A 14,468-nucleotide genomic window follows, 5' to 3' on the forward strand; every position below is an offset into this window, starting at 1 on the left:
AAAATTGCTTCTGAACTCACCTGTAGAGAAACAGTTACAGGTGACCTTTCAGGGTCAGGACTCAGCGAGACGAATGCAGCACGGGGCAAGTTGCGATGCTGGACCGATGCTGGGCTTTGATCACGGCGTGGCTTCGCACACATATCTGTCACTACCAAGGCAGAGAAAATCAAATTGTTTGTGTTTCATTTACACCCGGCTTGGCTTCACATGCCTGACTGCAAAATGTCTGGTTGCTCAACAGCCCTCTGGGCCTGCCATGACATATTACTTCACAGCATGAATCAAACAGGCAGAGTATGTAAGAGCCAAGGTATTTCACTGTATCAGTATTGATCCACTCAAAGATGTGGCTCTAGAAACAAAGTGTCGAGCTTGCAACATTCTCAGGTGCTTGTAACAAAGATCAATGTTTTATATAACTTGGGAAATAATGATTATGTATGAGGGGAGGACAGGGGTAATAATACCAGTGTTTCCCTGAGTTGGTGCGGCGGAGTCTTTCTCAGGATTGTCCTTTGGTGTTTTCTTCTTGCTGAGTTGTCTTTGAAGTTTGATATTTGCAATGATCGCAGCTGCATTGAGCTTAAGCACCTCCTCTGGAGTCTGATCTGAGTGAGGATCTGGAAAGCAGGAGGGATTTGAAGCAGCTGAAGAGAAAGCAAAACAGTGAAACTTGGCATTTGACTGCTGAAAACCACCAGCAGATTTTTTTTTTTACATTATTTCATAATGGCCTGCCTCATCTGGAGGCTGACTGTATCAAACATTGAATTTAAATTACGTTGCCCAAGGCTTCAGTAATTAATTGATGACACTCTTAATGAATGTGATTAAAGAATAATTAATAATTTCACAGAGAGAAAAGGCATCATGAATGAAGAAACACAGCTCAGCAGAAAGTCCCTCCTTGGATTACTAATTCACCTGAATATGCAACAATCCCAACAGTCACTTTAGATGGACAACCAACTGATTCAAACACTTTAAATATCAAAGTTTTGGTCGCTTGTGAGGATGTCGTTCTAAAATGCACCCGTTCAGAGCTGTACTGTAGATGTCAACCAGACTTGATTCAGTTTAGACGACTGATGATTTGAGATTTGATGGTCGACAGTTTGGCTTCAAACTTAAAGCAAAAACATTTAAGTCCTAATTTTTAAAATGCAGCAGCAATAAAAGAAAAATAACAGAGCAACAGTGAAGCCTTGAATGCCCCCACAACTTGCATATTTGATTATTTAGCTACTGAAATAACTTGTTCTCTGTTCTGTGAACAAAACACAGAAAGAAAGTCAAATGTTGCATCATTTTACTGGTAAACAATCCTGAAACCTGAAATGAATAGGCGCTCTACTCATGAAGACATGTCGAGTGACTTGGACCAAAACTATTGAAAACAGCTCTTGATTCATGGAAACTTGCCTCAACCTTAGAGTAATAAGGTTTGAAATCTTGGACAATGTGATTATTTACTTTTTGCCAATTGTTAAATGGTAAGATTGTAAATAGAATTAACAATTTTGACTAAGTCAAAGTGAGCAAACCAGTCTCTAAGTTAATAGAGTTTGTGAGACTGGAATTCCCACAATATACTGTAACTGTGTGAACAGATTTTAGTCTCCACAACATAATCACTGGAAAGAATCACACACATACACACAAATGTAAGAGCTGCATTGCAGGATCCGGATGCTAAAATTGATTCTAACACATCCTAATACTTTATTTTCACCATGTTTAGCAGCTTGTGATTTCTTCTGCCTCCCTTGCGCTGCTGGTGAAAAGGGGGGGACCAGAATAGATTATGCATGCAAAGAGATGCGTGGGAAAATGAAAGAAGGTGAAAATGAAAAAGTGTCAGCAAGGCGCTAGTGGGGGGGGGGGGACCTCTGTGTCTCGCCGATGTTTTTAGACATCAGCGAAGATATCCGACCGGCACGAGTGTCAATTGTGTTCATGGCTGGCAGATAAAGGAATCACCCCCAATACAATCTAATAAGACATCAAAGGTGAAAGACAATATGAAACCTGGGAGTTCAGCTCCAGAATGCTGGAGTGTGTGTGTATAATAACTTCCAAGCTAGAACACACACAAATGGCACAGAGGAAGTGTATATTTAGACATCGCCAATCCTTTGAAAAATGGAGATCAGAGACAAAGAGAGGCTGTGTGCAGACAAGAGGGCTGTCAGAGTGGGACAGAGAAACCTTACCCGGGGCCTTGATGAGAGTGAGACAGGGGGACGCTCTCCTGGCTGCATCCTCTGGCGGCTGGGAGATTTCTTTTTCGCCTCTGTTTGGCTTAGGGGTGTCTGCCACTACCTGACCTGCTTTTTTCACCGCTGTTCCAGGGCTGATGAAACTACTGTCGGAGTTCACAGGGTTGATATTGGTCTCTTGTGGAAGCCCAAAGCTCCATTTCCTGGCAGCTGGTTGTGTCACATTCTCCTTGCTTGGCTCAGTGTGTCCAAACACATTGCCATAGCAGCTCAGTGGTCTGCGCGCCCTCTCCGATCTCTGTCCAACAGCTCGCGGAGAAACCTCTGAGGGAGCCGGGGGTGCCGCTATGGCAGGGGTGTTGCTCACGAAAAGGTTCAGAGTGGATCTGTGTAGAGCTCCGCCATTTCTCTCTGGATCTGAGGTGGATTGATGTGGCATTACAGCAGTGTTTGGCCTCTTTGTGGAATCTGAATTGTGATATGAAGGTGCTGCAATGTGCTGTGAATGGTTTCCCTGGCTCCATGTGTTCCTCCTGTCCTTGAGCACTCCCTCTGTGTAGCTGTGTCTGTACTCTGGGTGCCTCGTGCCGGACCCTGCCTTGGCTGGGCTGTAGCTCTCCCTGCGCTCTGTCACTTTGATGATGGTCGCCTTTCTTCTGCGAACCACTGTGTCCAAACTGTGGCTAGCTGGCGGCGCACCCGTGCTCTCTGACATCACTCTTTGCTCTGTCACTTTGACAATAGTGGCCTTCCTCTGCACCGTGACATGCCTGGAGTGTGGGTCCATGGGTAGGTGTGTTTGGGGCGGAGAGGCGGACTCGCTGGACTGGGAAGAGTGATTGCAGGTGTGGGAGCCTGGCAGACTGGCTGATCTGCTCACTTTCTTTGAGGAGATGGTGATGGAGGAAAAGCCGGCTTTGTTCTGCGGGATGAGCGTAGTCACGGCAGAGTTGGTCTGTATGTGTGACAACTGTGAGCTGCTGTATGTTGCGTGCAGCGGAGCTGTTGCCCTTACAGGCTGGACACTGCCTGTCCTTCGCAAAGGAGCGTGGGACTTGTATGTCTCTGTGCTGTTTGCCCCCTGCAGCAGAGTGTGTGGTCTGCAGGGCTCTGTCGAAGTCGCACGGCACAGAGGAGTATGCTTGAGGGGCTCTGTGCTGTTTGTTTTCAGCAGAGGGGACTTCCTGTTGGGGTCTGAGCTGGTCCCTGGGGGGAGCTCGGTGGACTGACTACATCCAGGGGAAGCTGAAACCCTGACATTATTCCAGCCTCTCCTCAGAGACTGCCAGCTCACAGGTCTGTCCCTGTCCCCTTCGTTAGCAGGAAAGCTTTGTTTTTCTGGCACCTACGGCATGAGAACAACAGAGATTTTATGTGATAACAATCCATAATTATGCATGGAAACCCCATCCCACCATGCTCTTGTCTCATGGTAAATGCTTTGTCATTAATCAACACAATAAAACACATGTATATTCATCTTGCCAATTTAGGCTGCTGTTTTCAAGCAGCAAATACAGAAAACAGAGCAAAATCTCATTTCATACAGCGTGAGATATTGACAAAATGACACCTCTCCGATGTTACATTTCAGCAGCAGGTCAGCTGTCTTTCTTCGGGGCTTTGCTGTTTGTTCTTTAGTCAGATGACTCTCCCCATGGTTGACACAGTGAATGCCCCGGTAGCAATGGAAGTAGCAGCAGGCAAAGCCAGCACACAGCGTGACTTATCCCTCACAGAATAACAATGAGACTCTATCCCCAATAGAAAGTGAGAAGTGAAAAAGCAAAGATTCTGGTCCTTGAGCTAGAGGATTCTGATGGTGTTTATGGAGCATGGAGAAACACTGATGTGTCCCTGCTGTAATCGCCAGCAGGTTTACGATATGACCTCCTGGATACCTCATTTATCAATGTTGCACAAACCATTCCAGCAACCATTTCTAACCAAAGTGTGAGATCAGGCTATTTGTACTTGTGAGTTGTGAATGTGTTTACTGTATGTGTCATCACAGCACTGACTATGCTTTTGCAGAACACCTTCTGGTCTAAGTGCATAGCTGCTATTCACCAAGAAGAAAAATATTTACTATATAGATACATACTGCAGTAGTCCACTGACAGCTTTCCTTTCTCGTATTATGGTCACATACATGCACAAATCCACACAGAATAATTAAAAATCAGACAAACTTTTGTCAATTGGAACAAAATTACCACAATTATTGGAATTTATGCCTGTATGCAATTGTCAAATCAAAGCTAACATACATTGTTTGTGATCTGAATTTTTATTTCATGGGTCACATGCTGCATTAGGCAGGTGACATTATTCTTAAAGAGCACACTGGCATTTGTGATAATCCGGAAAGCATCAACCATATGTCTTCCTGTTGATGAAATCATTTCTTCTTCTTCTTCTTTTTCTTTTTTTTTTTTTTAATTTCAGTGATGTTTGTCATTCCAGTGGGGCACAATTTATACTAGTTTTGACCAATGAGTTCAGTTGTGTATCTTTTATATTGTTTCCTTAAAGGGTGTATTTGTGGGTTTTCTATAGCACCAGATGTGGTTTTATTGCCAAGAGCAGCCAGTGGTGATTGACAAGAGCTCTGACCATCTAGAAAATACAAGAGGTTATATTTCACCATCTGAGCAGCACTACATCTTCAGGGCAGATTTGATGCTGCAATGAGTCACTACTGGCAAGTGATGATGAAAGAGTTAGCAAGCCGGTTAGCGTGCTAACTTCAGTAGAACAAGAGATAAGCAAAATTTGATGCTGAACTTGCAATATTTCTCCTAGACTGGTAAGTTAACAACTGCTAATGTTAGCTATGCAGCATTGTAGCAAAACTTACAAATAGATCATTTAACTTAAGATAAAACTCCTCTGAAAAGTTTTTCATCTTTGATTCATTGTCACTAATTTACTCTCATAGATCTTTTCCTTAAGATTTTAAAAGGAAGGCTTTTAACATGAATATGTATTGGCATAAATGTGACTCTTGTCTTCACATAAATGTGAAAGGGCCCAGGTGTCCAGGAAGCTCACAAAATGAAACTAAATTATTAGTTGATAAATGAGGCCCTTGTTTTGTGAGTGTCCAAGCCAACACTGCTCTAAAGCTCTAAATCTATCATGGTTAGAAACTAGACACACAGGCCCAAGGTAAGGTAATGTAAGCACAATACAATTATTAGAAGACATAATTTGAACTCAGTGTCAAGGCATAAAACAATCATAGGTTATCAAAAATATATGAGTTACCTGTTTAAAACTGCGGGAGCCTTGGTCAGCTGTCTGCCATGTCTTCACACCCAAAGCACTGGAGCTGGTGTGACGTCCCCCCAGCTCTCCATCTATGTATCAAGGCAAAACAAACCATCCAGTGTCACATTCCTCATAAGACATGCTCTTTCTCTCTCTTTCTCTCTTCTGACACACACCCACCCACACACACACACCCACACACACTCTAACACAAACAAGGCCGACATCCCTTTGACTGTATGACAATGTTGACACTGTCAATAATTGACGTTGGCACTGCAAAGTGAATCTAGGAGCCACTTCTTTGCCGTCTCTGGGGACACAGCAACTTGGCTGGTCTGCCTCTCAGCCCTGACTGATACTCTTATTGCCACCCTGACTGCCTGCCTGGCTGCATTTCCACCTGCTGCTGTTACCATGGTGACAGGCTCTCACTTTGGGATAACCCTTCAATGCTGTGCGGATAATCCATGGTGTTTTTCCGTTTTAAGGGAGAAAACAAGAGACGAGGCGAAAATTGCACCACTCTGCAAATGTGATTACAGCTGAAAAACAAGAGAGAAATGTGTCTTTAGAGGTGTATTTAGAGACTCCTGACACATTGTTTCACCTGCTGTCACCTTGTCCATGAACCAACTTGTTGGCCCCCTGAAAGACCTTCTCTCATTACCTCTGCTGGCTGTGCTCAAATTATCTTTTTCTTACCCCCTGAATCAACAGCTGACCTTAATCCCAGAGGAAAATAAAGAAGCAAGGCCATATGGCAAATACTCTCTCACGTCCCCACCCTCCCAATTTATTCCTCATCCTCATGAGTTTTATCTAAATAGTAAGTGTGAGCAGAGTGAAAATTGGTCCGCCTGTCCAAACATGAAGGCCCTTGGAGCACAAGATCCAATTTTATTATCATTTGCTCATTAACATCAGACCATTTTAAGTTTGTTAAATGTGACTTTTATGGAGGGAGAGGGCACTAAGTGTCTGCAATGAAAACTCAAGTCTGATTAAAACTTCTTTTACAAGGGTTGTCAGCAACAACCAGCAAGAGAGGAAAAAAAAAAGTCAGGAAAAGAATGACAAAGAGCGGGGATAATTTGCTAGCTGGGGTGTAACTGAGTCAATTCTTGTTGGAATAAAACTTCTGATCGTTTCATTTGGTTGCAGACAGGGAAATGTGGATGTAAATGTACTGACGGCTGAGCGAAAAGCAACTGGCATCAAAACAAAACATATTTGGAAGCGGCACTGCATAGAGATTTTTGTTTTTTTGTAGATTATTTTTCTCCAGCTTGTTGCAGGGATCCAGCCACAGCCAATTTGTGCCCAGACACCTGCATTGTTGTATAACTGTGAAGTAACTGAAAATATGAGTATTTATGGCCCCATTTGATTGACTAGCAAGAGATTTATAATTGATGTCACAGCATGACTGGAAATATTGTGTGTCAAATGTAAAAACAAAGTCATTTTCCTTCAATTATTCTTTTATATGTCGATCAGAGGTCATTGAGTTTATAATGTGTATGCTTGATAAGGATTGGTTAAGAAAAACAATCCTATTTATATTATAAACCACATGATAGTGGTAGCTAAATAATAATATGGTTCTTAAGACACCTACTCTTTCTGTCAGAGTTCCAAGCTGCTATGGATGAATTGCTTTGATATCTGCAAGCAGCCGCAGCCTTGCCAAGATAATCTATGTATAAACAAGGAGAAGGCTGAAAGATCAAACCTCTGATCAAACCCAGAGAGTGTGTGGCTGCAATGTTCAAACATTAACAGGGCACCTTCTCCAGCCAATCTGCATCTCTTCCAACCTTTCTGCCTCCCATTTCCCGCCCCTTGCATTATCTTATTTGCCAGCATTACAGACCTAATAGCACTCATTTCCTTTATGTGCAGTCTTGCCAGAATACCACGGCACAACCGTCAAGATCACTTGTACTTGAAATTGACTTTGCTTTTGTGGGGGTTGTTTAAAGTGATCATCCAGTCAGTCATTCTGGAGCGTCTGAAAAAGGACAGGGGCAACACTGCTGCAAGAAGCTGATTAGAGGCAGGTAAACTGTGTGGCAACTCAGCCCTGAAATAAGCTCTTGTTCTCCCTCTAGCTCACCCGGCCCCCGCAGTTACCTCGTGGCCAAATTTGTTCTCGCACTGATCAGGCACTAAACATCAATTGAAATGGAACCTTTGTGTATGTCTGTGACTTTTTGTTGTGCAAGAGAGTCACTTTATGTTATTAACTTTGGTTTGATGTATTGCTTTAAGGTAAAACTCCTACATAATGATCACACTTGCAAAATGTGTGCATTTCTTTGGCGGTATGAAGGTATTTTCTTACTAAACTCTGCTGTAAACTGTAAGACAAGTAACATTAAAGTGATAGACCAAAACACCACTGTCAATACATACCCTGTATCTTGGGAGAGGCTTGATTCTTCTGAAATGTTGGAGTGATGGGTTGTCTTAGTTTTACCTATCCAAAAAAACAAACAAACACAAAGGTCAGAGTATGATTTTACAAAAACTGGTTCACCTTTTTGCCCAGAATTAGATGAGAAGATTGATTACCCTCTCATTTTTGTAAGAAAAAGCTCTTCTGATATTAGCTTAGCTCTTACACAGACTGAAAATGGGAGAAAAAACCCCAAAGTGTAGCCCTTTAAGAAAAAGATTAGCTTAGCTGTTGCTAGTTTCCACTCTAAGATACCAGCAACTTACAGTTAGGCTATTTTATGGACATGAAAGTGGTATTCCCAATGTTTTCTATCTGTAGGTCATAAATATATAAATATAAAAAAATGAACCTAACTGAATGTGAAAATCCCCCCCAAAAAAATCTCAACACTGACTTGACTTTTTCTTTCAGCGTCATAAGGGAAGGGATGCACTTAATGCATCAGTTCAGTGAAATCTCCCATAGGCCCACAACACAGCAACTTATTGATTCCGAAGTCATATTATCAGTTCACTGGATAATACTCTCATTGAATTTTCTCTGTACATTGACTTGTATCCTCTCAGGGCACAAGGCTCAATCTCTGCCACCACAGCTCCAAATGAGTTGTAAACCTTTCGAGAATGTGTGGAGTTCCTGCAGAGTAAGCTGTTTCAAAGGATGCCAGAGCTCTGCCTGTTCTCCCCAGGTGACTGGGACTTGACTACAAATGGCTCTCTGTGGCTCTGTGTGTGTTTTAGTCTGCCTTACCTAGCACTATGCACCATCACCTCCATTACGCAGCACTTTAATTTCAGACTTGCAGAGCTTACACTGTCTCACTAACAAGTAAGAATCACAGTCACACAGCCTGAGAGGATGCCAGGGCTAAATCCAAGTTAAATTGGTCTGCAGTCTTTGCAAAGGCGTATTTTAAAAGGGTGATGCCCTAAAGAACAGACACAAAAGTTGTTCTACAAGGTTTATCTGAAAGGGAAATTCTCAGAGCTCCAAAAGAAATCTTCCATAAGACAAGAAAGACCTAAGACTGCAATTTCTTCAACATAAAAAAGAACATAACTTTGCAGGAATTATTATATCAGAGAATGTTTTGTTAGAAAACTTTATGAAATATGCTTAGGCTTTGTAAGATGTCATGTGTTTTACCTGGGCAGCAGAGTGGTCCAAAGACTGATTTTTGTTGCAAGCATCAGCCACCATCATCACTCTTCTTTGGACTGGCAGCCACCCAATTTTAACTGGAGAAAGATAACTGAGTTCAGGCTGCTCCTTCCTTGGGGCCTGCATGATATGAGCTCTCTCCCAGCTTCCTTTGCACTCTAAAGGAGAAAAATATCCAGTTTGGAGGGACTCCTGGCTGCCCAGTGAACTCTCATCATAGAAGCTGGGGCTCACACATGTAGACGAACCCCCGCTGAAGGATGGAACTTGATGTCTCCAGGTACGTCCAGTTTGCTCTCTGTTAAGGGCTGGCATGGATGTGGTACGATCATTAAAAACCGGAGCATGATCCTGAACAGGGGCTCTGAGAAGGTCACTCTGCATCCTCTGTAGGTGTTCCAACCAACTGTCCAGCTGGCCTCCTTCAATGGCGCTCTGAGGCCGAGGTGCACGCGGGGGGCGAGAAACACGGGGCTCAAACTCCCCCTCAGACATTAAGCTCTCCCAGTAGGACTCATCTCCTGATCTCCTCCAGCCCGGAGCTCTTCGTAGGTGGGCAGCTGGCCTGCGGAGAGTCATCTCTCTGGATCTCAGGTAACCACTCACAGCTCTCGAGTTTCTGCTCACAATAACAGCTCTTTACAGGGGAGGTATTAATGAGAATCCCCTGGCTCAACTGGACGTCTTACAATGAAGCATGCCAGAAATGCACTGCACAGAATTAGCAGCCACAAGAATGCTGGAGGTCATCTTTGTTTCAGATCTGTTATGACAGGGTATGAGAGTACAGTTACACATAAGAAATAGGTGCAAATTATTATTATTTCATTCCACTGGTGGTGCTCATACTATTACTTACCAGTTGTTGACAAACCATCCTTTTTCACTTGCTTCCACTGCTCCTTGGCTGAAGTAAACACTCTCTGTCTTGATATAAACTAGGTGCTAGTGGGTACTGTCTCCAGTCAGGCATGTAGCAATGTGAGGGATGCTTTGGCGAACAAAAGAGTTACTGAGAGCACAAGGGCTGAACATCCAATGCAGGGAGGGAGATGGGAAGAGACAGAGGGCTGAGCGGGTTACAGGGGAAAAAAAAAAAAAAACACTTGTGGATGCAGAGCTTGACGTAACAGCATCTCCATCTAAACAAAGACCATCATTAAGATTCACCATTTTAAGTACGAAACCGTCTAATTTTGGGTTTATTTATCAGACGTACCCTGCAATGTTTGAAAGAACAGTTCCAACTTGGTGACACTCAGGCGTCCTTAGAAAAGATAGAGCATCACTAATGAGCAGATTATCCATGTTATTCCATGACTCACTTGCTGCTTCAGAAATGGTCTTTGTTGAATTCCCCATGTTTCTGCTCTTCCCTGTGATCTCGTGGTTGGTGGCTGATGATGAGGCGTTACTATCCTCAAGCCTCTAACCAAGCCATGTGACTTCAGCAAGGCTGTCTTAAAAAATGGGCCAGTGTCCTCTTGGATAAGTAACTGTGACCCACATGATGTCTCACAATGCATGAGTGAAGGGTATTTACACGACGGGAGAATTTGCTTAAAGCTGGAGACAAGATCCTGCTTCAGATTTTATTTATAGGCAGTTAAACACAGATCTACAAAGATACAACGTCTTTCAAAAAAGAACTGGCATTTGCTTTGATGTTTAATGAATTTCAGTGTTTCTCAGTGGATTAACAGTCCCCAGATGTCTTTCAAAGTAACTTCAGTCTCACTTGGTGGAATAACATTTTGTGAATGTCTTTCAAAGACAGAGATAAGACAGAGATATCTTAAATATCAATTGCTGTGACCTGCTTTACGACACCTTATCAAGCTGAGAAGCTACATGCAAAAGGAATATGCAATGATGTAAAGCAATTTGCATCTTTTTGCCTGCTTCGCCTGAGAGATAACATGAAATCCAATCAAAAACTCAACTGAGCAAGGATAGAGGTTCAAAAGAGATATAGGTTCTTGTGGATGAGAAAAAGTTTTAAAGGGGCGGCACCCTCTGCTGGCAGTACTCCAACACGACAAGTAGAGGGAGTGAACCCAGAGGAGGACAGGGCATGAGGTCACTGAGGGACTTTTCTGAATGCCATATAGGAGGATACAACATTTGATGAATAAAGATGAGCAAATTGAGACATGTGCACCAGGTGCATCCTTGTAATGTCTTTTATTTACCACCTGCAGCTCTGAGAACCAATTCTCATCAGCTCAGTACATCACTGCTCAATGAAACTGGCTAGCTAGTGCTCCTACACTCACTCAGCAGAGAGGAAGTGGACATAGACCACAAACAACGTTCAGCAGACCCCTCTCAGTCAGCTGTGTCTTTTTAGCATGTTGCAAAACCACAAGGTCAAAAAAACACATACTTCATGTTTATTTACAGTAATAGGCTACATCTATGATACTAAAATAAGTTAAAACTGTCTTTGTGTAATTTGTATGGTCTTACAGTAATTCAAAGTGGGCAAGGAGGGAATCTGTAGTTCTTTTTCCTTACATAAAATAAAATTGTATTCAAAATATAAACACATTAGTATTTTGCACTAGTCTTTTCCTTATCTGTATGTTTACTATTGAAATCACACTTCTGATTTATTTTTTATCATGACCTTCAGTATATCAGTCCTTGGCTCTGTGTTTTGGATATTTGTGTTTATGTGAAGGTTTCTGTGCAAGTATTTTATAACAGAATATAAAACCAAACCAAATCACTTCATTTGCCATTTATTAAGATTCATATTTGTGTGAAGTGTTGGTAAAGTTTATAGAAGAGTTGTAAAATATGAGGGGGGAAAATGCCATTAAGTCTTCCCTGTATCTTTGTGTATTGTCTGATAGGAAGCAAATGACTCACCATGTGGATTAGTTCCTTATAACAATAGAGATACTTTATTGATCCTAAAGGTAATTCAAGTATCCAGTAGCACGCACACATATAAAAATAATATCAGATAATGGTAGAGCAAAAATAAAACAGAGATAAGAAAAATATACACACTAATCAATATGTTGTGATAAAATACTCCAATTAGAATAAATAGAAGAAACAGCGAGATAATAAAAACATAATATATAACTTTTTCTGAATTTACAGTCAACTTTTCGCCATTATAAAACTTTTCATCTGTGCTGTAGTCTCCGCCTCAGTGGAAGCAGCAGTGGACGTTCAGCTGTATGAACGCCTACAGGGTGAAAAGGTTGTGGTCCCTTCCTCCCCCTTGCGGAGCGTCCTGTCACCGGTGGAAAATGGCTGCTCGGAGTAGCTCCCCAAAGCTCAGAGAAAAGTGAAGAAAAAGTCCACACATTAACAAGCGGAGGTCACGGCGGGACCTTATTTAACAGGCGAAGCGACGACTCCGGGGGAAGCCTCGACACTGAGAATGTCTCGCTGGGTCCCCACCAAAAAGGAAAAGTATGGTGTTGGTACGTAAGAAAACTCGCATGCTCCATCGCTAGCTCGTCCTAGCTCTGTGCTCTCAGATTGCACAAGTTTGGGAAGGATTGTTTTGAGAAAGCGACCGGCTGTTTTTGCCTCCCCGCGTATTGCTGTGTAGGGGACTTTGGGGGTTAATTTCCCTTTTAAAGCGGGTGTGCAAATGTAAAGTACGGGCAGTTTTGCAGGCAGTTTGCATGAAACGCAAAACAAGGAATGTGTGTCTTTTGTGAGGAAGAGGACTGTGTGTGTGTGTGTGAAAGGATTGGGAATTGTTAGAGGCGCGCCTAGTTGTAGCGCTGTTTCCTGTGTTATGGGGCCTTCCCTACAAACTAACCAGCTACTAACAGGCTACGCATGACTTGTAACTGTTTAGTTTGTTAGTTTGTTCGCGTTTATTGTCGCGTCTTTGACACATGGACACGCTTCACTGTCGCTTTATTTATTGACACTTCTCCCCTCCAAAAAGTCTTTGAAAGCAAGCGGTCTTACCTGGAAACACAGTCCTGTTTTAGCCTCCACTCTCCCCCTCTTTCTCTCCTTCAGGGGGGTTTTTAACAACACTGAACGTAGACCCTCACAAAAAGTGCCCGGAGCTCAGTGTTACTGACTTTATACTGAGAGATTTAATTAAAAATACATTCTCATTTCAATGTATACTTTATAGAAGTGACATGAATATTGATGAAAACACGTCTCAACTTAATATCCTACTCTCAGCTTTATTGCATACATTTGTATGTTTTCCTATTATAACTTAAGACTTTTATTTGGCTGCTAATAAACCATTTGATTTTAAGAGCCTCTAAAAATTTGCATTAGGCTAAACCACATTTGCTGATGTATGGGGCCACAATCTGTGACTACCTAATGGCACTAGGTGTAATATTTGAATACATTTCCATAGCTGTTTACAAGTGCAGATAATACACTTGATTCAGGACTACTTTTTGTAGTATCACTTGAATGATTGATGGATTGTATAGATATAAAGGGGAAACCTCATAAACCACTGCGAGGAAGGCAAGATATCCAGGAACCTTTAAAGCGTGCTATATTAGAGAAGAGCTGGGTGATGGGTATTGGGCAGTGTGAAATATGAGAGTAACAGTCTGGCTTAAAGACCATTTTGCTACACTTGAATGACTTAAATAATAGCATAATGGATCTAATCCTGAATTTTCTGGGGATCCCCCAGAACATCCTGGTTCTGCTCTGTCAGTAATGTAGCAAATGCAGTTTCCAGAAGAATCTGGTTTCACGACAGCGCATTGTTATTTTTAATGTGTGTAATGTGCCCTGCCACATGAATACTGATTCCCGCCCCTGTTTTTTTAACATATGTCCATTAGAGGGTCTGAGGGCTCACAGCTGAGTGAGAAAGACTAATGCTGACTGATGGACAAGTTCAGTGGGTTATACCAAAGCTTTGATTGGCATCTCACACACTACAGCTCCCAAATGAGCTCTGTTGTTTTCACTCCAATCCAGCCGATATGAGCCTGTGGTTTGTGCATGTGTGTGCGTGAAAAGTTTACCATTGAGATGGTAATGATTTGCTCCAACATATTCTCAAAGCATCCATGAGATGTTGAAAGTCAAGGTTCTTCAAAAATCTTGGAGAAAAGTCTCATGGGCCTCGCCGGATCCTGGAGTGGATGAGTCATTAGTAGAAAGAGAGGCAGCTGCCACATCACTGTTGCAGAGGATTGGTGGGGTGCACATGCACAGCCATTGCACTTTTAATACTTCATGTGTTGACCAAGTAGCACTAATGAGCGCTCTGTGAGACCTCTTACGCTGGCAGCTTTCACTGTGAACCTATTTCTATTTCAGCAAAACTTTTGTCATACCAGCATTAACTGCTCTCGTAATGGCCCCGTGGCTTTATTAAC

General features: G+C 42.4%; 1 protein-coding gene across 1 annotated transcript in view; it reads left to right on the forward strand.

Moving 5' to 3' along the window:
* Positions 1–12,375: 12,375 nt before the first annotated feature.
* Positions 12,376–14,468, forward strand: part of dock1 (dedicator of cytokinesis 1) — a 184,125-nt gene continuing 182,032 nt past the window's right edge. The window contains exon 1 of the mRNA XM_083994937.1: positions 12,376–12,563. Within this exon, the coding sequence (XP_083851063.1) occupies positions 12,521–12,563 (43 nt within the window). The 5' untranslated portion in view covers positions 12,376–12,520. The remainder of the gene's footprint in view (positions 12,564–14,468) is intronic.

Source organism: Trachurus trachurus (genome assembly GCF_905171665.1).
Source record: "Trachurus trachurus genome assembly, chromosome: 19".
Classification (NCBI taxonomy): Eukaryota; Metazoa; Chordata; class Actinopteri; order Carangiformes; family Carangidae; genus Trachurus; species Trachurus trachurus.